The sequence below is a fragment of the Thalassophryne amazonica genome, chromosome 10 (assembly GCF_902500255.1).
Source record: "Thalassophryne amazonica chromosome 10, fThaAma1.1, whole genome shotgun sequence".
Lineage (NCBI taxonomy): Eukaryota > Metazoa > Chordata > Actinopteri > Batrachoidiformes > Batrachoididae > Thalassophryne > Thalassophryne amazonica.
The window spans coordinates 96228225-96252620 of record NC_047112.1 but is presented as its reverse complement, the minus strand read 5'-3'; the positions used below and the strand labels follow the sequence as shown (position 1 = coordinate 96252620).

Below are 24396 nucleotides of genomic sequence, written 5' to 3'. Positions count from 1 at the left end.
CTCCTGAATATTACAAGTACCAACAAACTAAAGCACAAAATCACACTCATTTTGTGCTTTTGATCCTAACATCCTGTGATCAATAGCTCAAATAACATAAACTGTCCAAATATATATGGATCTAACCATGACAGCCAGATTTTAGTGAAAATAGGAAGCTGGTTAGAATTAGAAATGAACGGTAAATTTCAATGAAATGATGTTACCTATGTTGGCCATTTCTGGCACCATGGCGACATAGGGTTCGTTAGGGAAGACAGGCGGGTTGTCATTTATGTCCTGCACTCTGATGATGAACTCAGAGGACGGCTCCAAGGCGCGGCCGGTCTGTCGATCCGTAGCTGTTGCAATCAGACGGTATTGGTCCTTCTCCTCCCGGTCAAGAGACTTGGTGACATGTATGTTGCCTGTCTTGCTGTCAATAACAAACACGGAACCCACTCCCTCTCCATCCAACATGTACTTAGTGCGGCCGTCGCCTTTGTCCATGTCTGTGTGCAGCTGTGGAGAAAAAACACACAAACAGGGAGCGTCAACACCTGATTCAGGCCTCACTTATTAACACTCATCCATTTGTCTGGCAAGGACAGCAAATACTACCGTGGACGATTGATGATGAGAGGGACTCAGTGAGTCAGAAATGAATGGCACCAGGTGTGGAAGATGAATGTGAGACCAGGATGAGTACTGATGCATACAGCTAATTAACTCGTTGGACCAAACATGCCAATGGGGGATTGTTGAGGGCTAAATCACATCAATGTGGACGAATGTCCTACATGAACGCTCGCAGACAGCAACCATTGTTATTCATTTTTGTCTCTTCCGTCCATCTGTCCCATCCTTCCCTGCTTAGAAATCCATCTGCTTGACTTCTCTGTACCTCTTTAGCCACCTTTTTTCTCCCACTTCTAGTGCTTCCCTCTCTTTTATCAAACTACACAGCACGGCCATCTGCTCGTGTTCCCCTTCCTCTCTCGCTCTCTGTCCGAGTCTCTGCTTTGCTCTCTGGTGCAGAATATTTGTTCAGTATTTAATGGCAGAGAAGATTTTAGCGTGAGCTTGATAGGTAAAAGGCCAAACACAAAAATAGAAAGCTAAAGAGATTACTCAGCCTTCATCACACACACTGAGCTTTCTGACCAGGAACCTTCACATCTCTCTACCCTCAAGGCGGATCCACAACTGGTCATAATCCACAAGATTTACTCACAACCTCTGTTGTGAACCTCATGTGGACTAAAGCTAAATGTTGAAACACAGCAAACATATGAAGATTTTCAGTCAGTTATGGAACACAATTTGTTGCGCATGTCTTGAATTGCTTGGCATAAAGTGCAAGATCAGTGAAAACATTTGACCATTTCCTACATAATGTATAACCATGCATGATGTCGACACACTTGACCAGAGGTGTTGGAACAGGGTAGGCAAACCAGACAAATGCCTATGGCCCCAAGCTGCAAGGGGGCCCCTAAGAATAATGCATATAATGCAATTTCTCCACTTCTGGGGACAGAAACAGGGCACTTTCTCTGAGTTTTTGTGAAAAATTACATGCAAACAAAGTGAAAATGCAAAGAAAAAGTGGTGAAGCAGTGGGAAAGTGGACATGCGCTGCAGTTTGCTTAGGACCCAGAGCTCAAATATGTCAAGGCAGTTTTGCAGGTGATAGATAGAACGCAGCTACTCTGGTTGGCTGTGTAGGTTAACACTTACCGACACGAACCCTCCCATTGGCCTCGTCTTCCCTTCTCCACTGGGAACCAAAAAAAACTGCACTTTTCGCGACTGTTTCGGTGATTGCAGCCGAAAACAAAACAGTACACCATTTTCCTGTTAGAAATTGACAGTGTTTGTGGGATGAGACTAATCACCTGGGTGGAGTGTGGGAGTGTCACCACAAACCATTTGGAGGATGGGGGTTTCAGCGAAAACCATTTTAAACAGTCACGTCTTAAACTGGCAAGTCTGCTAGATTACAGCAAGTATGCTTTTAAGTTTACGGAGCTGGGCTGAATGGTTTGTGCTGAAACTCCCACACTCCACCCAGGGATTGTCTGCCATGTTCGTGCCGGCTGTCCCCAGACGTGGTCAAATCCCAGAATATCACATAGAGGTTCAAACGAGACCATGCTGCCCTATTAGTTTGATCACATAGTCCACTGCTACAGTTTCCTAACAACCCCTTCACATTATATGAAGCCACATACAGCCAACAACAGTGGATCCCAAACATTCTCCCTTGGAAACCCCTGAAAGGTAGAGGCCCACGGCTTCCACGGCACGCACGAGTGCTTGGATGTAAGCACACAAGTCAAGTCAAGTCATGTCTGGGAACATGCATTAGTGCTGCATCTACAGCACCACATAACTACCTTGGGTCATGGATGGCAACCAACCAGATAGAGATCTGGTACATCCCCACATCTTTAAAATAACAATCTATCTACTGCAGGCAGGTGAAACATAACTCAATGGGGATAATGACCTTCAACTGCAAGAATACAGAACACCACAAAATAATAAAATGATTTTTTTTCTCTAATTTTTTAAAATTTTTTGTTTTTGTGCACATGCACTTTAACACATGTATAACTTTAATTATAGCTCCCCCTCCCTTTCCTTTTGGTTCATTCAAAGAAAAACTACAATCTTTTTCATTAGTTTTGATTGTCTAATCAGTGATTGTTATGACTTTAGGAAACTTGCACTTCTGTGATAACCACAGAACAGACAATAGCCCCTCTGTGGTCTTTGGCGCCCCCTTAAGGAAGGCTTAGACCCCACTTTGGGAACCAGGAACCTAGGAGGCTGCAATGGAATGTCCAACTACCTTGCTGTCAAATACAATGTAATTTGAGACTAAGTCCCTTGTTTTTCACTCATGATCCCCACAACAGAGCCGGATGCCCTTCCTGACACAGTGGTGGCTTCGAACCAAGAACCTTCTGCACTGGAAAAAAGGTGCACTGCCTGTAGTATGAAACAGTCCTTTAGGTGCGCAAAATAAGAAAGTTGCAAGCAAGAAGAGATGTCAGGCTGTGTTTTTATGCTGCTTTTATGCATGCAGTTGCATTTGTATTATACTTTTGAAAAAAGAAAAAGATTTGATCAAAAAATTAAAAATACAGCACAGTGCTCAAATACCCTATATATAAGTGCAAAAATAGGAAACAGAACCTGATCTCTTAAAATAGGTCCAGGTTAGCCATCTTTGAAGTTGTCCAAGGTCTGTGTCCCAAGAATGTTCCCTGTGTACTTGAAGACTGTGGCAGTAATAGGACTGGACTTATGCTGACAGACGGACAGAAAGGCACGAGGCCTTCACAATACGCAGTGGCCAATTTGGCCTCAGGTAATGCTGTGCAATGGCTGCCTCAGTGCAAGGTGATGATGTGTTCTATGAGGAGTACGTTGAGCCCCTTAGATCCCTTTTGCTTGGAGCTCCCAGAGTCCCTTAAAACATCCCTGCACCCAAACAATTCTCACATGCTGCAACGGAGCGGAAACCAGCAGCAAAATATAAGATTATAGTTCAGACTGGATGCTGTGTGCTTTGGGATACAGTTAGGGATTATAAAAAGTCATGATATCATGCAGGGATTATAGAAAGTCATGATATCATGCAGGGATTATAAAAAGTCATGATATCATGCAGGGATTATAAAAAGTCATGATATCATGCCCTACAATTTGTGAGATGGGGGACTCAGTTTTTTAAATTCTTTCTCACTCCCACTATCTTCCTCAAAGCTAAATAGGTTTTGATCCCACATATCACCACGAGAGACATCGTTGTCCGAGACAGATCCCGTCTTACTCTTCGGCTATTTGCTTTTCCCAACTCCATCCTCTCTCACGCTCCACTCCTCTTGTCACTGTCTAACTGTTGGCTCACTCAGAAATCCTCTCTGTGCAGCCTAAACCCATCAACCCCATTTAAAAAGCAACAAACAATTAAACATAGCAAAACTCATGCAGTATCCACCTCCATCCTATCTGTATCTTCTTGCCATTTTCTTCAGCAGCAGAATTTCTTCTTTTCGGGGCTGATAAGGAGCAGATTATCGGCTGACAGCTCACCTCAAACCACCGGCAGTAGGTGTGCCATGTTTATTCCCCTATTTTTGAGAGAAAATGCAATGTTCCCAGCCCCCTCACAACACGGAGACGCTTTATGACAAGAATATCAACATCAAGCCTGCGCTTGCTGAGGAATGAGTGGTCTCATGTGTCTCCTGATTGTGTTAACACCCCTCCCTCATTGTATCAGTAACAACCAGAGATGATTAAACATTTATGAGGTGTATACAGCACTGGTAAGAATCCAATCTAGACTGTCACTACAAAATATACTACTCCCTACCAAATTGCTGGCAGCATTCCCTGTTAGCGTTACAGCTGATAGCAGCCCACTCTAAGTATAGCGGAGCTGCCAGCTGCTGCATTAGACAGTGAGCACTTTTCTGTGAAATTGTACAAGTAAACTCCCAAGATCCGAAGACCTTAGGTGTGCTGTGGATGAAATCATCTCAGACTAGTTTCAGGTGAAGGCACAGCAATTAAAGGTTGCTAATTCCGCCGTGGCCTGTCCCCAGTCTATGTCATATGTATGTTAGTTGTCATTGTGGTTCAGTCCTGTGTCCGTATCTGTCCATTTTCCTGTTTTGCAGTCTTTTGCATTCTTGAGTTCAACTTTATTTTTCTGTCTTTTCTTCCTTGGCTTGGTTCTTGGTTAATTTGTGGTTCTTCTTTTGGTTTGATTATTATTATGGTATGTTTTATGTTCTACTCACACCCAGTGCTCTTTGTGGTTTGTAGTCAGTCTGTTTTTGTCAGTTCCTGTGAGTGTTTGTGGGCGTGTCCCTGACACCGCTTCTCCCTCAGGCCTGTTTCAGATCTCCAATCACACCACTTGTCACTCATCTACTCGTCTCTGTCACTACTTAGGTTTGTCACTGTGTGGTCCTCAGTTGCTGGGTTTCACTGGTCCTTAGTATTCCTGTCGGTTTAGTTTTTCTGCATTGTTCATGTCTGTGTGCCCTGGTGTTGCTGCTGAACTCTCATCTTGTGCTCCTGTCTGTTTAGATTCATCTACATCTAGAAATAAATAATTTGCTTTTTTCCTTACACTTGTCTGGACATTGTCTGAATTTTGGGTTCAATCATGCCACACCATAACAAATTCTGCTCCTATAAGGACTCACAACAATCTGGGAGTCTAACTACAGGACCTCAGACACACAGACTCTATATGTGCTGGACAAGCCCTCCATGACATCACTGAGATTTTTTTTTTAAGAACTCAAATGGGATGTCTCTATATATTGGCATTTTGGGAACCTGACTCCTGACTCTGCCTACCTCCTGGCCAACCAACAAATAGAGCAAGGGGTGGTGCATGAGTCAGACCACCATGACAATTACAGCCCAACCATGCCCACTTATCTCAACATCACCAAGAAAGCTAAGGCTAACGGGCTTGGTACCCTTGATTCAGATGGTGATTAAAGCATATTTTTGCGTGCTGGGTGGTTGTTTTCATAATAGACAGTTTGCATATTAAAATCCACAACCAGCATATTACCTGACCAACGTTGACACCATCAGTGTAGCAAGTGTCACCAAGCTATGGATTTTAGCTAACTTGTGCGAACAATGTGAACATACAAATAGAATAACAGTAAAGTTTCATTCAACAAAGAAACTCTATCTCTGACAAATGAGATTGTATTCAATTAGGGTTGCCACAGGAGATCAGAGGTGGATCCGCATGTTGATTTGGCACAGATTTTACACCAAATGCCCCTCCAACTCCATATTACATGGAGAATGGGCATGGATGGTCTTGAACCAGAAACCTTTTGCACGAACAAGTGCAGGTAATCACGTGGCCATCTCCCCTAGGGGGCTTGTACTGAGGTAATAATAAATAGAATAAATAAATAAAGGTGTTATTTCAAATAGGTGATGTCAACAGGTGATTGTAATCATGATTTGGTACAAAAGTTAGATCGACAAAAAGTTGAGTTTCCAGGTTGTCAACAAATGCAAGAGAACATTACCGAAATGTTTCAATTAATTTTCCTCAAAGAAAGATCAGAAGGGATTTACATATGATAATACAATTAAATTATTCAAGGAATCTGGAGGAATTTTAGTGCGTAAAAAGCAAGGACACGAGACAAAGGGACCCTTCGCACATGGTACGAATAAGTACAAATCAGGGCGAATCATGGCAGAACTGCAAACCACGAAAACATTGAACCGACTGGCAGGCATGAACGATCCCGCTGCGACGGTGTCGTGCACGTTGCATGTGAGCAGCTGGAGCATGTGTAACCACATCGTGCAGCTGCTGTGAAAAAAAAGAATACATGCCACCCACGGGATTCGAATTTGCAATTTACAAAAGCTCTAATTGTGAGCCAGAAACTTTACCACTGCACTACCATCACTGGCCTATAAAAGGTGCGGAAAAATGCCTGAAATCAACAAGGAGATGGAAATAAAAAAATAAACCACACCATAAAAACAACACCGCATTTTATAGAATCCCTCTTATCAAGCGGACAATACAAGTATGATCCATCTGTTCCTCTGTAGATGACCCATCGTCAGAGACAGAGACAGTCATGAAATGACATGAATAAGAAGCAGGGCGATCTTATCATGTCCACATCTGCTGGTCCGGTGCGTCCATCCGGCCCTGCACACATGTCCGGCCCGACACGCATGTCTTGTGGACAGCGCACTGCAGGACAGACACCGCGTCATGTGGAACAGAGCTCACATGGGTGATATGACATTCAGATCTCCCACTGCATGTCATGATCTGACGGTCCATATAACCTGGGGCAGCCTGTCAATGTGCCCGTTGTGCGCTCGCTCACTGCAGCCTGCCGCAACAGCGACATATGTTTTTATGTATATCCACGTTAGGACAGCAAGCATATACATGCGCATCACAGTGGACCGTTCAAGTCCATCCAAACATGGTATGTGTTCTCCAGCTGGGACGTCCAGAATCACAGATCTTAACAGCTGCTGTTGTCGGCAACAACACCCCCTGTCTGTCCAGCGCACACACCAATGTGTCACTCTCTTCTGTGTTATTTGAGCTGTCAGTGATCTCTGGTCAGCAGCTGACAGGCACCTCCCCGTGCTGTCTGTGCTCAGACCTGCCTGTTCAGCCCCCATATGAGCATGTCTGGGGAGCATAAAAATCAGCATTTTATGCAAGTCTAGCCAACCACCCCCAGCACGCCATGTGCTGGGGGATTCAGGGGCGGGGGCGCGAACCACATGTACGCCACATGAGTTTTGGAGGGGGGGAGCGACACACATGCACACATGCGATACACATGCAAACCACGTGTGCGGCTTTTTGAAAAGCCACACTCATGGGGACACTTAAACAAATTTCACGTCCAGCTCAAAAGTGTTCGTCTGCTGACTGTTTTCATGCTAACAGTGCAAATGGCCACACATTTTCTAAGTGCTAACTGAGCAGTGTTAGATGTTCATGTGTGTCACCTGGAATTTGGCCGACACCTGCCGTGAGAGTGAACGATGGGCTCTCACAGGACACACTCTGTCTTTCAGCCTCTGGTGTGCGCAAATAGTTGTAGTGACAGCTGTACCTGCCGTTAGAGGCAGGTCTGACTTGTAGCGACAGCTGAATGTGGCGTTAGAGGCAGCTCAGATTTTACAGGAATTACATACGTTTCCTGTTCCGTGCGCATTTCGACCACATTAATACTATGTGTGAAGGAGCCCTAAAGCCTGATTTATGCTTCTCTGTCCCCGCAGCTCTGCAGCAACACAGAGCCTTCTGTGTCCCTGCATACCCTCTCTGAGCCCTTCTCTATAGCCTGATGTGCACATCCCAAAAATTTAAACTACACGTTGAAACAACAGTGTCCACAAGGGCTGTGATTGGTCACGTTTCTGGTTTCATTCCTCCCTCTCCCATCAAATTTAAAAGTTTTTGAAGTGCGCACGCCAATTACATTTCAATCAAACAGAGGAATGTTTGGCAGAAAAGTCCCCAAATATGACCAACTTTTCAACATGGAGTTAAAAAACTACAAAGATGCTGAAATGACCCGCAATTCATGGAGGGAAATTGCACGTACTGTAACACTGGTTTAGAGGTTGATGACTGTATAAAGAAGTGGAGCTTGTTGAGGGACAAATTAGTCTAGAGAAAGTTTTTTAAAAAAAGGGACCAGGAACAGTGGTGGTGCAGGTGGAAAGAAACCCCCAGGCTTGTTCTTCACATTGCCCCCCTACTATTCCGGCGGTAAATTGCATTATGATACCCACCAATACAGTGAAGAACTTTGAAAGGGTTACAGCCATGTGTGGTTACAGAGTTAGTGAGTTGTAGAAGCTTAAATCAGGCTTAAATTGAACATCTGGGATCTCCTGTCCCTCAGATGGCACTGAATCAAGAACAGTCATTCATCAGTAACTGATATAACGATGTGGGCATTGATTACTTTGAGAAACATTTGTCGAGCACTACAATACGGAGTTACCTTCACAGATGCCACTTAAAAGTTTGCTGTGCAACAAAGAAACCTTGTGTTAAGCTTGCATATAAGCGTCATCAGGTTGTCTGAAACTCAGAGGCATCTGGGTTGGACCATCACATGATGGAAACATGCATTGTGGTCAGACAAATCTGTACTCTGGATCTTTTTTAAGAAGAAATAGACATCATGTGCTCCGGACAAAAGACAAAAAGGATCTGTTATCAAGACTCTTATCAGCCACAAGTTCAAAAGCTAGGGTCTGTCATGGTATGTTGTTAAAAATAATTTACACTTCTTACTCACTGCCAGCCTGGTCGGGGTTCAACGCAATGATGTCAGAGTCCCAAATCCCATTTGCCATTGTCTGGTACCTTCCTTTCATCAAAGCTCCAACTGAACTCTCGACTGTGTACACTATATTACTGAAGTTGATTGCTATTGCTAGATCTCAGGGGCAAGTTTATCACCAGGGAACAGTTCATTCCAGTATCAACTAGAAGCACTCAGAGAGTGCAAACCTCCGCCAAGGCCATGGGGTCACTGACGCCATAACAGCTACACGCCGTGGAATCACCGAACCTAAAAGAGTCTAACAATGATGTTTGCTCAGTAGTAAAAAAAGTTTCATCTGCTGTGACTGGATAGCATGTATCCTTAGCGCTTGGCATCACAGTTTATTGCAACTTGCATCTTTCCCAGAAGCTACTGTCATCTGAGCACTGATGCTGATATTGCATGTGCTTATAGACAAAAACAAATAAGAGACAAAATTCAATTTATTGTTCAACTAAACTGCAAATATATGAATTTTTTAACATTTATGAAACACTTCTCTAAACAAGGCCATAGGGTAACTGACCCTAAAGAGATTCCCTCCTTGGCACAGTGATCTATTCAACAATTCAGTGTTACAACCAAAACTATGATACATACACTTTTCTTTCCTTTATATTTGACATCCTTGACCATGAAAACATACCACTAGAACTTGGAATCACTTGTATGTCTTTATTAGTTCAAAAGTTATTGTATAAAAACGATTTTTCGGTAGTGGCGGTTTTCTTCTGGATCAAGCTCCATAACATTTGAAGCTACATCAAATCTGATGACACCTTACTGGGTGTTAGTTGTGCATCTCTAGCTTCATTTGTCACCTCACACTGACACATTTTCTATTTTCCCTATATTTTTGCATATTCTGGATCACCAGATCTGGAATCTGGATCCGATCATCACCAAACTTTGTTGTTTGATAGAACATTTGACTATGTTACACCCTAATTTTTTTCAAGCCTTTCTGCCTTGTTTTTGTGGAATTAGAAACTAGAATGTCAAAATTCCCCCTATTCTGCAATGGTGAAGAATCCTTTAAAAAAATTCCTGGATCCGGATTGTGATCCGGATCACCACTAAAATTTAATCACTTATTCCTCTTGTCATTTCCAACCACTCCACAAAATTTCATCAAAATCTGTTCAAAGTTAGCAGAGTTATCCTGCTGACAAACAGACAGATAAACAAACAAATGCGACCGAAAACATAACCTCCTTGACGGAGGTAAAAATTGCTGAGGCTATTGGGATGGATCAGTGTTGCATTGTACCTGCTGTGCATGCCCTGACTGGCTGCGAGTCTACCAGTGGCTTTTTCAGACTTGGGAAGAAAACAGCATACACCATACTCCAAAAATACAAAGATGCTCTTAAGGGACTGACAGAATTCCATTGTCCAGATGATGAGGGACTTGATGCTATGGAGCTCCTTCTTTTGATGTATGGGAAGGTTCGCAATGGCAGATTGTATGCTACTCTTGATGAATTGCACTTCATGTTAGCATCCACAACTGACAAACCAGTGTCATCCCTCCCTCCAACTGATGATGCATTTAGACAACATGCTCTTAGAGCAAAGTTCCAGATGATGATCTGGTGCAGTAGCCACATTGCAAATCCAAGAATGAGAGATCCCACAGCATACGGTTGGGTTAAATCAGATGAAAACCTGCCGTGTGTGACAAATCAGAAGGAATCAGTTCCCAAGGAAATACGGGATTTGACCCACTTGTACTGTAACTGTAAGGATGCCAACTGCATTGATGGTAGAAAATGTCCATGTCTACTTTCTGGCCTGAAATGCATAGAGACATGCAGCTGCAATAAATGTCCAAACACTGTGGCAATGGTACAAAATGATGATGACGGGAATGACGACAAAGACTAGAAGTGATATTTTTGGATAAAGCCCAAAGAACATTGTATGTGAGTTTGAAATTCCAAGACTATTGTGATCAGTGGCATAAGAACAAATGACTAGCAACATTTCTGAGGATATGAACCCCCTCTCCCAGAAACCCCATAACCTATTCAAGCAATATTGTGGGAAAATCACAATTTGAGTGACAATATGAGGCTTTTTGTAATATTTTGTATTTTGTTAATTGTAGGGGTGAAAGCCATGTACAATGTGATTCCTTTGTTAAAAATGTTATCTCACTAGTTACTGGATGTAAATAAAGATATTTTGATTACATGTAAAAGTTGCTATACCTCTTTACAGGTAATCTGGATTGGGATTATGAGAAAAAAATCTGGAAAAAAAACCCAAAAATGTCCTTTTGGGAGGGGGGGGTACACAGACAACCCCTAAAACAACGGCTGATTATTTTTACATGTAGTTCCCAACAAGAAAACACCAGTATATAGGACTTAATCATGGTTTCCAGCCACAGGGATCACACAATTTAAAGAATCCTAGTTGTAGATAGCAGTTCGGCTGTGTTTTGGAACATAGGGGGTTAAACGACCATGTTGTGCACCCATTTTGCCAAGTACAACATCATTTCTAGAAACTAGAGAGCAATACCTAAATTTTGATACCAGTACAACTTGTTATCTCCGGTAGGGGTACCTCTATTTTTTTGAGCTGCCAACCACTGGTCTATCTGTGATGGCAGCATTAACGCTGAGCACTACATCATGATTTTAGAGCAACACATGCTGCCTTCAAGATGACATATTTTCCACGGATGTTCATGCATTTTTCAACAAGACAATGCAAAACCACATTCTGCCCACATGACAAAGGCATGACTGTGGAAGGAAATTATATGGATGTTGGATTGTCCTGACCTGCCTCTAGCAGAAAATGTGTGAAGAATTTTGAAATGGAAAATGCAACAGCATCAAGCCCGTACTGTTGCAGAAGATGTGTTTCCGCTGCATCGCTCGGTGTCCTCAATGTCAAAACGACTTTTAAGTGTAGTGAGAAGGAATGGCAAATTTACAAAATGGTGAATGGCTTTAGCGTCTCAACTTTTTTGAAATGCGTTGTAGGCCTTAAATGCAGGAATGGATGTATATTAAGATAGGAAATAAAGTTGACCAGAAAAAAATAACATGACATAAATGCTGGGTTCATGCTGTCTCCAATGAAACAGAAGTAAAAGTAAATACAAGAATCACTGTGTTTGTTTTCATTTTCTATTTTGTCTCAAACGTTTCTGATTTGGGGTTGTAATAAAATGCTCAGAAAAGACATTTTGAGGCCATAGCAACCAGCGGAATGTTGTAACAGCCTCTCGTAGTAGTTGTCCACCTTGACAAAGTACAAAAAATGATCACTTAAAACAACCACAGATTCCGCATAACATACTGGAGCACTGCAACAGGGTTGAAAAATTGGGCATTTACCTAGGCGCCAAGCTAGAAAGAACCCCCCCCCCCGTGCCCAAAACTGTTATATTAATTGAAAATTCAGTAAGGTATATCTTATATATTATATTCCAATTCTAAGGTGGAACTATGCCAATATACAAAGGTATACGAGGGCTGTCCGTAAAGTATAGGTCCTTTTTATTTTTTTCAAAAACTATATGGATTTCATTCATATGTTTTTACGTCAGACATGCTTGCACCCTCGTGCGCATGCGTGAGTTTTTCCACGCCTGTCGGTGATGTCATTCGCCTGTGAGCACTCCTTGTGGGAGGAGTCGTCCAGCCCCTCGTCGGAATTCCTTTGTCTGAGAAGTTGCTGAGAGACTGGCGCTTTGTTTGATCAAAATTTTTTCTAAACCTGTGAGACACATCGAAGTGGACATGGTTCGAAAAATTAAGCTGGTTTTCAATGAAAATTTTAACAGCTGATGAGAGATTTTGAGGTGATTCTGTCGCTTTAAGGACTTTTCACGGTGCGAGACGTCGCGCTGCGCTCTCAGGCAGCGTCATCAGCCTGTTTCAAGCTTAAAACCTCCACATTTCAGGCTCTCTTGATCCAGGACGTCGTGAGAGAACAGAGAAGTTTCAGAAGAAGTCGGTTTCAGCATTTTATCCGGATATTCCACTGTTAAAGGAGATTTTTTTAATGAAAGACGTGCGGACAGGTCCGCGCGTCGGGACGCAGCCGACGCGGCGCGGCGGCACAGGAAAAACACCTCAGTGTTGATAACCATTTGTAAAATCCAGTTGGCTTTTGATGGCTTTCAGTGGAGTGAGTATATGAGAAATTGTTTATCAGCTGGAGATGTTCCAACGTGTCCTCAAGGCTTCCAACAGAGGTGTTTTTCCTGTGGCGGAGCGTCGCGGCGGCTGCGAGCCGACGCTGCAATCCGCCCGCACGTCTTTCATTAAAAAAAATCTCCTTTAACAGTGGAATATCCGGATAAAATGCTGAAACCGACTTCTTCTGAAACTTCTCTGTTCTCTCACGACGTCCTGGATCAATAGAGCCTGAAATGTGGAGGTTTTAAGCTTGAAACAGGCTGATGACGCCGCCTGAGAGCGCTGCGCGACGTCTCGCACCGTGAAAAGTCCTTAAAGCGACAGTATCACCTCAAAATCTCTCATCAGCTGTTAAAATTTTCACTGAAGACCAGCTTAATTTTTCGAACCATGTCCACTTCGATGTGTCTCACAGGTTTAGAAAAAATTTTGATCAAACAAAGCGCCAGTCTCTCAGCAACTTCTCAGACAAAGGAATTCCGACGAGGGGCTGGACGACTCCTCCCACAAGGAGTGCTCACAGGCGAATGACGTCACCGACAGGCGTGGAAAAACTCACGCATGCGCACAAGGGTTCAAGCATGTCTGACGTAAAAACATATGAATGAAATCCATATAGTTTTTGAAAAAAATAAAAAGGACCTATACTTTACGGACAGACCTCGTATCTAAATATCTAAAAAGGAAGAGTAAAATAGGAGAGTAGAAAAGACTAGAGTAGAGCCACTTAGGTGCCTGGTCTTGAGAACCAGGGATGGTAGGTTAAAAAGCTTTTTATCCCATGGGCACACTCCCTACCCACCAAAGCAGCTCAAGAAAAAGGTATATATATATATAATATAATAAGTAATAAGACATAAGAAGGATAAGACATCACAGGAGAAGATTGTTATCAAACACAAAGGAACCAACTATTTTGTAAGCTACGATAAACGTTGCTAAGGCCGGGTAGATAAGCTAACGTTAGCTGTTAGGTATAACTAATTGTACCTCACTCCTCCAATATTTACTTAAATATAATAATATTAAAAGGGGGGAACAAGAAAAAGTAAAGCGTGTAGAAATGTATATGGAGACATAACTATATATATTTGCAGAAAAGATTAAAACGGCGGGCGTTTTAATCACCAAACCTGCAGCTACCAGCGTTACACATCATGCTCTTTCTTCTTCTTCTGCTATATTTTTAACACAGTATTCAGTAGCGTCGCCCTCGTGTGGGAAGACGTGTAATTACAGCTGATCATCCCAGTAACCACTTAAAGCGTTAAACATTAAACTGGCATATATATGGATTATATACAGTATTCCATAACAGCAAACGTTTCCCCAGAACCCCTTTACATTCTATGATCAACCATGTGTCCTGGGAGAACGCAGTGCTAGCAAACCCTTACGAGGACCCATGCAACTAGCTTGCTGTCAACCTATCAGTATTTTAGAGCAACAACCTACAAAGCACCATGAGGAGCGGTTCATTTTAGGGAGTTAAAATAATGATAAAAGCATAAACATGAACAAAAGGACAAAAAAGAGAGAGAGAGAATGTGAGGAATCAGTTTAATTAGTTGTACCAAAGGTTTAAATTGCTTCGGGAGCAGAAAAATGAAAACTGTTCTGAATGCGTAAATGGAATGTTTGATGTATAAAACTGCTTAATTCTTACAGTGTACAAAAGCTGTTAAAAGTTAATAGCTGTGGCTTAAGGATTTCACTTCTTGTTGGTGGTTGTGAACTGTGCAAGCATTGTTCTTTGGTTGAGGACTCATGTGCACTGGTTGACTTGAAGATGTGTGATGATGGCACTTGGGGGGGGGGGGGGGGGGGGTGAGATGGGGGTGTATGTGAGGCTCCCAGAGTCCTCTGAAACATCCATAGCTACATACTGATGATGGCAGCTTACCCGTCCGATGAGCACAGGTTCAGGTCCTCTGTACTCTTCGATCACAAAGAACTGATTCCAGAGCCAGCTTCTTCGATGGCGAGAGTGAGGCCCTGCTCGTGGCGGGTACCGCCCAGTCTCTGCACCCCGTTTAGAGTGTCCTCGTGTCCTCTCAGGCAGGATGTTAACACCTGTCTCTACACGGAGCCCAGGCTGGAGCATGTACTCCTGCTGTCTGTGATCATTAATTAGTGTCAGAGGATGAGGAAGTGCTTGTCCTGATACATTTGGATTATGCAAGTCCAAGTAAGATTCTTGATCATCTGATGTAAAATCCACATTTGGTAGAGATTTCACGTCAGACTGTGCATTCTGCATGTGGCCTTCCAGCTGTTTATTTCTAACAAATGGCTTATGGGTGGAGTCTGAATGAGATGAAACTCCATTTTTACTTGATGTAAACTGTAAATCGTCGCGTTCCTCTGGAAGGCCGACAGCCACTGAGGTGCCATTCCTTTGCCTTTCCCCTACGGAGAATAAAAATAAAAGAAGTACAATATGTACTGCCATTGCAGAGGTTCACTGAGCAGTTTGTCTCACAGAATTTCTGATCAGTCGCAGGTGTTCTTCATGGTCCACTTTCAGCATTTATTCTCTTTCTTCGCCCTTCGCCTGCTGCAGGTTTTATGTTATTTTCCCCATGGCGAGCCGTCATTCTGTTTTCTTTTCTCATATTTTCCTGTGAAGGACACATTCTGAAATCTGAAGCAGACACAACAATTAGTGAAATGCTGACTCTATTAATTAAAATATAAAACAGATTGATATAGAAGAAAGGAAAAAAAATGTTTGCATTCTGCACATCTTCCACATCATCTTATGAATAAATGTTCTATAGTATGATTTATAAAAAAAAAAAGAGTTGTATTTTTATAGTTTCCTGCTTGCAAAGTTTTACAAGTAGTTGTAAAAAAGACAGCAAGCTGTAAGTCTCTGAAGAGAACGAGAGGCACTTGACCTGCATAATGTACAGCCAAGACTTTACAGACTGTAAACAGTAATTTCATGCATCGTGTCATATCTGTCTGGCTAATATATACAGAATGGTCCAAACCTATGGGCACATTTAAAGCACTGAATGGAATATCTATCATAAACCATCATTATGGTTATTAGGAAGATTATTTTTCAAATGGTCGCCCTAATTGTATTTTGTATATGGGACGGTATTCCTATCCTGTGTCATATTCAATGAAAAACAAGCATCCTCATAGATATTAGATCTTAGGAACGTTTATCATCTTCTATGCAGAAGGTAACAACTGCCTTCAACACTCCTCTTGGACACTGCGAGTACCTGGTTATGCCTTTTGGCCTCACTAATGCACTTGTTGTCTTTCAAAACCTGGTTAATGAAGTACTCTACAATCTGTTGAATGTCTTTGATTTTGTATACAGTACCTATGCCACTTTTTAATTTTCTTTAAGAACAAATCCAAACTTGTTAGATACAGTACCCTCCAAAAGTACCGAAACACTTGGTATTTCACACATTTTAATTTGTTTATGCCATTTCAAATACAAAAAATTAAATAAAAAAACATCATCCTTAAACTCAAACTGAAAACAAATCTCTACAACATGATATAAATTAATTAAAAATGTAAAAGCCAATTAGATGGGTTGCATATGTAATGGGACACTTTGGTATAATACCTGTAAATAATCAGTTTTTTGCCAGTTTTCTTCAGACAAGTCAGGAGATGGATACATGAACATTTTCAAGTTGCTGAATATGTCTTGGACTTTATTTACATCAATTATGAAGAAATACAAACAGTATGACACTCTATGATACAGCTGTGTGGAGTATACAGTTCTCAAAAACTGAATGTGCAAAAACGAGAAGAGTGAGGAAAGCCACCAAGACACCCAGACAACCCAGAAGTTATAGGGTTCTGTGGCTGTAATTGGAGAAATTCTGCATGTTTTGCATTCTGTATCACCAGTTATACAGCCTGATGATGAAGTGGTATAGAGGAGGATTTTCTTATAAAGAACACCTGAAACTTCAGCTACAATCTGCCAGAAGGTACATCTGAGATGCAAGCCTAGATGTGATGTTTCGGTGAAAGAAATTTTTGAAATGTCTACTAGAGAATCAGTTGTATGTCAAGGCTGAAAAATGTGAGTTTCACTGTTCTTCTGTCTCTAGGATTCATGAGCTTGCCTGGCAAAGTGGGATTGGATCCCATTAAGGTCAACATGGTGGTGGATTGACCTACTCCGGAGTCCCTTAAGGAACTCCAACCTTTCCTCAGTTTTGCTAATTTTTATGCTGATGACTGCTGAGGACCCTTACACCTCCTTTTCCAAGATGTTGTCATTGGCACCATGCAATAATGACGTGGGGAACCAGGAGTTGCTATTTATTACACTTGCTATGAAGAGCGGAGCCACTGGCTAGAGGGGACCAACCAGCCATTTACATACAGTATTTGAAATCTTGCAAATGCTTAAATTCTTGTCAAGGTGGGCACAATTTTTTTTAAATATCGGGTCTAAATTTTCTCTGACCTATTGTCCAGGTTTCCGCAACAATAAGGCCAATGCTCTTTCTTGGCAGTTCATGATGGAGGACACGTGTGGCAATTGTTCCTCCATCCTTCCCGACTTGCGTACTGAAAGCATTGGCATGGGAGGTCAAGTAACTGGTGAGGAGAGCACATGAGAGTGTCCATGTACCAGCTGAATGTCCGCATCACCAGCTGCTGATCCCCAACAGCCTTCGCTAAAAGTGCAGCTCTGCAGTGGGGTCATTCAGGAAGGCCCAGAACAGAATTTAATTCACCAGCATTTTTGGTGTACTCCTGCTAGTCTCCTATGTTACTGGTTGCTTCTCTCTTAGGGATATGCAGTGATTATTTTTTTCTTTGATTAACTGGTTCTCTATAATGACTCATTTTATTCCATTACCCAAACGGAACAGCTGAACTTCTGGTTCAGAATGTGTTTTGTTTGCATGGTTTGCTTGTTGATAATGTCTCTGACGGTGGCCCTCAATTTGTCATGTGTCTTTGGCAACTGGTACATGGTACCAGAGCACCCCAGGCTGAAGGTCAATGATCAATTTTGTGATTGTATTATCTGATGTAAGGCCATATGTTCCATCCTGACACTCGGGTGAAGAGAGGGGCAGAGCTGACAACTGATCAACTGGTGGTGAGTTGGATCAGAGGGTGGGGGAGGACTTTGGATAGATCTGGTAAGCCCAAACAGATAGCGTGGGTGAACTGGGAATGTCTGGAGGAGCCCACTGTCCAACAGATCTTCAACTCACACCTCCGACCGAGCTTTTCTGGAATCCCTCTGTAGGTTGGAGGCATTGAACAAGAATGGGCAATGTTCAAAACTTTCACTGCTGAAGCTGCAGCGAGGAGCTGTGGCCTGAAGGACTTAGGTGCCTCAAGGGCCAGCAACACTGGAACACTGTGGTGGACACCAGTGGTCAGGGAAGCCATTCGACTGAAGGAGTCTTTCTGGGATATGTTATCTTGTAGGACTGCAGAGGCAGTTGCAAGGTACAGACAGGGCGGCAGCTTCTGCTGTGAGGGAGGCAAAGCAGCGGGTGTGGGAGGAGTTCGGAGTAACCACGGAGAAGGACTTTCGATCAGCACCAAAGTGCTTCTGGCAGGCCATGAGGCACCTCAGGAGAGGAAAATGGGGAACCATCCAAGCTATTTATAGTAAGGATGGGACTCTGTTGACCTCAACTGAGGAGGCAATCGGGCACTGGAAGGAAGAAGAACTCCTGCATCAGACTGGAGCGCCCTCTGTAGTAGCAACCCAGTCTCACGGCATGTCAGCACAAAATATAAATTAATCTATTAGTTTGTGATGTTGTCATGAAAAGCGCCACATTTTCGTCACGCAGCACAAATTAATTCTAATACATTCCATGATGGCTGCATGAAATTAAAAGTGAAGTGGGGGTGGTTATGGTTAAGGTTAAGGTTGGGGGTAGGAGTAGGGTTAGTAATAGTGAGAAAAAAAAAAACTCCCTGTCACAAAAATTTGACTCATTTCGTGATGGGAGCATGAAAAAAAAAAGTGAGACTGGGCTGGTAGTAGAGGCAGAGCTGGAAGCTGATGGGGGATCATCATCAATATCCCTGGTGGAAGTCACTGAGGTAGTCAAACAACTCCACAGTGGCAAAGCCCCAGGGGTTGATCCGCCCAGAAATGCTGGACGCTCTTGGTGTGGAGGGACTGTCTTGGGTAAGACGACTTCAACATTGCGTGGAGGTCTGGGACAGAGCCTAAGGAGTGGCAGACTAGGGTGGAGGTCCCCATACTTAAAAAAAAGCAGACCAGAGAGTGTGTGCTAATTACAGGGGTATCGTACTACTCAGCCTCCCTGGTTAAGTCTACTCCAGATTGCTGGAAAGGAGGGTTTGGTTGATAGTCAAACCTCAAATTGAAGAGAAGAAATGCGGGTTCCGTCCTGGCCATGTAACAACTGACCAGCTCTTCACTCTCAAAAGGATCCTGGAGGGTGCCTGGGAGTATGCCCATCCAGTCTACATGTGTTTTGTGGACTTGGAGAAGGTGTATGATTGGGGACCTCGGGAGACATTGTGGGAGGTGCTGCAGGAGGAAGGGGGTCCCTTCTTAGGGCCATCCAATCGCTGTACTCACAAAGCAAGAGCTGTGTTCAGGTTCTTGGCAGTAAGTCGGACTTGTTTCTGGTGGCGGTTGGCCTCCACTAGGGCTGCGCCTTGTCAACAATTTTGTTTATGATATTCATGGACAGGATATCAAGGCATAGTCTGGGAGAGGAGGATCTTCAGTTTGGTCGGCCTGTAACTACCAGCACTCACTGGGTCAGTTCGCAGCAGAGTGTGAAGCGGCTGACCTCTAAATCAGAGGTCATGGGTCTCAGCAGGAAACTGATGGATTGCCTACTCCAGGTAGAAAATGAGGTCTTGCCCCATGTGAAGGAGTTCAAGTACCTTGGGGTCTTGTTCATGAGTGAGGGGACAGTGGAGCGTGAGATTGGCCGGAGAATTGGCACAGCAGGGATGGTATTGCATTCACTCTGCTGTAGTGTTGTGACGAAAAGGGAGCTGAGCCAAAAGGCAAAGCTCTCAAGCTGCTGGTCAATCATCGTTCCTACTCTCACCTATGGTCATGACAGTTGGGTCATGACCAAAAGAACTAGACTGTGGGTACAAGCGGCCGAAATGGGTTTGTCATGATCTGAACTTTTGTATTTTGTCTAGAAGCCAACCCCCAAAATTTTGTACTTTGTGTGCCAAAGTATATTTTAGGATAAATGTGGTTACCGTTGGAAAGATAATCCCCTGAGGGGTTCAAATTCGACATTCATAAAAATCAAACCCTGGGCCGTTGCCAAGGAAACGGCCTTCAAAGGTCAGTGACCTGAAACAGCCCGTGACCTGGCATTTACAGTCCAATAATGGAGTGCTTCTCCTTGATTGCTTCTGAAATCTAAAAGGAATGACCGATTGACACCAAAGTTGGTATGTTGAGAGAGGAGGAATGGAATCATGACTGCCTATCACTTATTACCATTGGCTGCAGTATGTGACCTTGGGATGACCTTGAACATACATGTGAAAGTGACTTTCAGTGTTCACGAGCGCTATCACATTGCATATGTAAAACTTTCCTTTTAAATAATATGCTCCATACCAGCAAGGACCTTATGGTATTGTTGGAGAGGGCAGTCAATGTACTTCACATTGGAAGCAATTTGGGATCACACCAAGAATGCATTAATTATTTCAGTTTTGTATCAGAAAGGTGGGAAAATTGGGTTACAGAATAATTGTTAAGTTTTGCATCGGAATGGGTGGACTTCAAACAAATTGGGTTACCTAATGTATTGTTAAAATCCTGATTAAGTTTTGTATAGAAAGTTTGGGTTTAAATAAGGTTCTGGTGTTCTTTCTGTTGTGCTTGCCTGTTGTGCTTGCACATGTATGTGTTTGATGTTTAGTTAAGATTAGCATAAGAAAACAAGAAATGGGCAGGCCAAAGATTATTACCCCATCGATTATAGAATAGACAAAACAATATCCCTATCTCCTAAATAGTTAACTATACCATGTACACAGTGTCGACTAATTTTACACATCAGTTTTTTTTATATGGACTTTTAATATGATATTACCGGTATTAATATATAAAGCCTAATTTTATCAGAAAGTCAGCACAATATTGTACACGTTTGTTACAGGGTTCATTTACCATTGCTATTGTTATTGTTGTTCTCATTCTCCCTATTTTGAAAAATAAATGTGGCCATTGAATGGTCTTGACAAAAGCGTCGCTTTGTTATCTTTATTAATTAAAGATAGACTTTTCATCAGTCTCATAGCTCTTTTTACATGTTCCCAACCTTAAAAAACATGTTTGGCGGCTAGTTCGTTACATAAAAATGGCCAGTCAAACATTTATTCTTCAGGAATCCAAATTTGGTTTGGTTTCACAAGATGACCTTGAAATGACGTTGAAAGGTCATTTGAAGGTCACACTGGAATTTGATGAGATAGTATCGCATTTATAACCAAAATAAACAATTCCAACCATGGTAAGATGAAACAGTGTGATCATAATAACTCTAAATTATGGTCAGAAGCGGCTTTCCCCCAGGTTTGACAATACATGTATGATGTGTAACCATAGCAATGGGCAATCATGGTGTGATCCCAAATTGCTTCCAATGTGAAGTGCATTGACTGCCCTTTCCAACAATACCATATAGTCCGTGCTGGTATGCACTCTTAACCCAGATTTTGTTTTAACTTAAATTTCTGAGTTATCATTAATTATTCTTTCGTGTTTTGTAAAAAAAGCATTCTCATTACTAAACTAAATTAGTTGATTGCACTATTCAACTGAAATTTTCGGTGCAATGATCATGTTAAGCAGAGTTAACTTTTTGTCTTAAGTTTCTGTAAGGGAGGGGAGGGGCCCATTTTAAATTCTACCTAGCAACCATGTCAAGTGTGAAGACTCCACTCATCCTGCTGCTTCTGCTCATGGCTTCCTGTGCTCAAATTCAAAACCTGTGGATTTTGAGAGCAACACATAACTTTCTGCTCAAAAGACGATTCATTGAAAATAGCTCAGTGTTTAAGTGCTGCTGCTTCTTTTTTTTTCTCTCCGCTGTACGCAGTGTACACTTGGCTGTGGGTTTTTGAAAGAAACACTGACTTAAAGAAAGTGGAATTTAGGCTTCAAGTTAGTTATTTGTTGATAACTTTCTGGAAATTAGTTTCGCCCAAAGAGTGGTCCAGTGAGAACACGTCAGCTAAACTGAAGTTATTTTTTGGCAATATAACTCATCATTTGGTGTGCTATTACTAAATCAAACACATTTCAACTGTTGCTTTTTTTAACATGCACTTAATTTTTTTGTTTAGGTTTAGTTAATGTATTAAATACTTTTTAAACAAAATTGTAGAACTTAAAATCTGTTCATTTATATTATGTGTCACTTTGTTGCCTTTTTTTAGTAAACATTTGTCACATTTTTTACAGTACAGTTTTAATGCATTTTTTCCTGTTTTTACTTTTCCTTCGTAATATTTTTTTAAATGTATTGTAGCAATCGCCAGGCCGGTTGCTAAGACTGTGAACTGTTATGCTGCAGTGCATCATGGGAGTACAGGGTTTTGAGAGTTTTAAGTGTTGTTAATGTGTTTCATGTTAGTTTAACAGTGTGGTTAGTGTTACTGATTTATTGTGTTCAATAGTTCAGTTGAGTTTAGTTAAGTGTCTGTTGCCACCATAAGTGAAAAGTGTATTGCATTTGATGCTTTCCACCATTTTCTGTGTTGTTGGGGTTGCAAACAAAACGGCACCTCCTTGCGGCAGAGTGCAGAAAAGCTCAGAGCGTCTCGTTCTTCCACACCACTCGCCACAGTATTCTTTAATTCCTTTCCTTCCATACACATTTGTTGAAACAATGCATTATAATCTCAAAATAAAGATGGAGTAGTTAAATTACAAGAGAAGACATTACTTATATTAAGAAGTTGTTTTAACTATTGATTAATAATGTTTACGTATGTTTAACTTAAAATAGTTATTTTATATACCAATGAGAAACCATTTATGTGAACTAATGATTTTGAGTAGCAACTACTACTGTGATTTGTTAATACAACTTAACCTGATTAGTTTTAGCTTGTGTAAAAACTAAAGCGGTTTAAGGCAACGGGTTTCCACGCAATTTTCTAGTAAACTCAACTAATTCAGGTTAAGAGTGTGGAGCATATATTTAAAAGGAAAGTTTTACATGTTTTACATGCAATGTGATAGCTCTCGTGAACACTGAAAGTGTCACTTTTACGAGGTCTGTCCAAAAAGTAATGGACCTTTTAATTTTTTTCAAAAACTACATGGATTTGAATCACGTGTGATTGCATCAGCCAAGCTTGAACCTTCATGCGCATGCGTGAGTTTTTTCACTCCTGTCGGTTGTGTCATTCGCCTGTTGGCAGGCTTTGAGTGAGCACTGGTCCACCCCCCGCGTCGGATTTTTATTGTCAGTGAAGTGGCTGAGAGGCTGCCGCTTTGCTCCATGAAATTTTTTCAGAAACTGTTAGAGACAGCCAGTTGGAAACCATTTGAAAGATTCAGATGGATTTCAGTGAAGATTCTGTTGGCGTCACACGGATTAAGGAGTGTTAAAACCTTTTTAAGGACGGCCCACAGTGGCGGAAGGCGTGGGGTGCACCGAGCGGCCATCGACAGGCTGGAACGACCAGATCATTTCTAAACTGAACGCTGTGTTGATCTGGGACATCGTGTGACTACCACCGAAATGGCAAGAGAGCTGGACATAGCACTTTTGCGGCACATTCCACTGTTACAGAAGATTTTGTAATGAAAGACGTGCAGAGGAATTTGTGCGTCGGCATGGAGCCGCTCATTGCGTGCAACAAAAAAACCACCTCCGTGTTGGAAGTCTCGCAGGACATGTTGTGGCATGTCCAGCTGTTACACAATTTCTCGGATACTCACTCGACTGAAAAGCCACCGAAAGCCGTCTGAATCTTCTGAATGGTTTCCAAACCATTTCATGGAGCAAAGCGGTAGTCTCTCAGCCATTTCCCTGACAATAAAAATCCGACGAGGGGGGTGGACCACTGCTCACTCAAAGCCCGCCCACAGGTGAATGACGCAACCGACAGGTGTGAAAAAACTCACGCATGCGCACGAAGGTTCAAGCTTGGCTGATGCAATCACACGTGATTCAAATCCACATAGTTTTTGAAAAAAATAAAAAGGTCCGTTACTTTTTGGACAGACCTCGTACATGTATATTCAAGGTCATCCCAAGGTCACATACTGCAGCCAATGGAAATAAGTGATAGGTAGTCATGATGTTCCATTCCTCCTCTCTCAACATACCAACTTTGGTGTCAGTCGGTCATTCCTT

The 24396-nt window shown here is 42.2% G+C and overlaps 1 protein-coding gene and 1 long non-coding RNA gene across 3 annotated transcripts in view; one reads left to right on the top strand and one right to left on the bottom strand.

Moving 5' to 3' along the window:
- Positions 1-24396, bottom strand: part of LOC117519239 (cadherin-24-like) — a 178740-nt gene that overhangs the window by 71261 nt on the left and 83083 nt on the right. For both annotated transcript variants that reach the window (XM_034180557.1, XM_034180558.1), the window contains exons 2-3: positions 14943-15683; positions 207-501 (exon numbers count right to left, since the gene is read on the bottom strand). In XM_034180557.1, coding sequence (XP_034036448.1) covers positions 207-501; positions 14943-15491 — 844 coding nt within the window. In that variant the 5' untranslated portion in view covers positions 15492-15683. The remainder of the gene's footprint in view (positions 1-206; positions 502-14942; positions 15684-24396) is intronic.
- Positions 13575-18717, top strand: LOC117519241. The gene is made up of 3 exons (XR_004563222.1): positions 13575-13584; positions 17670-17675; positions 18513-18717. It is a non-coding gene; the product is annotated as an uncharacterized LOC117519241 (long non-coding RNA).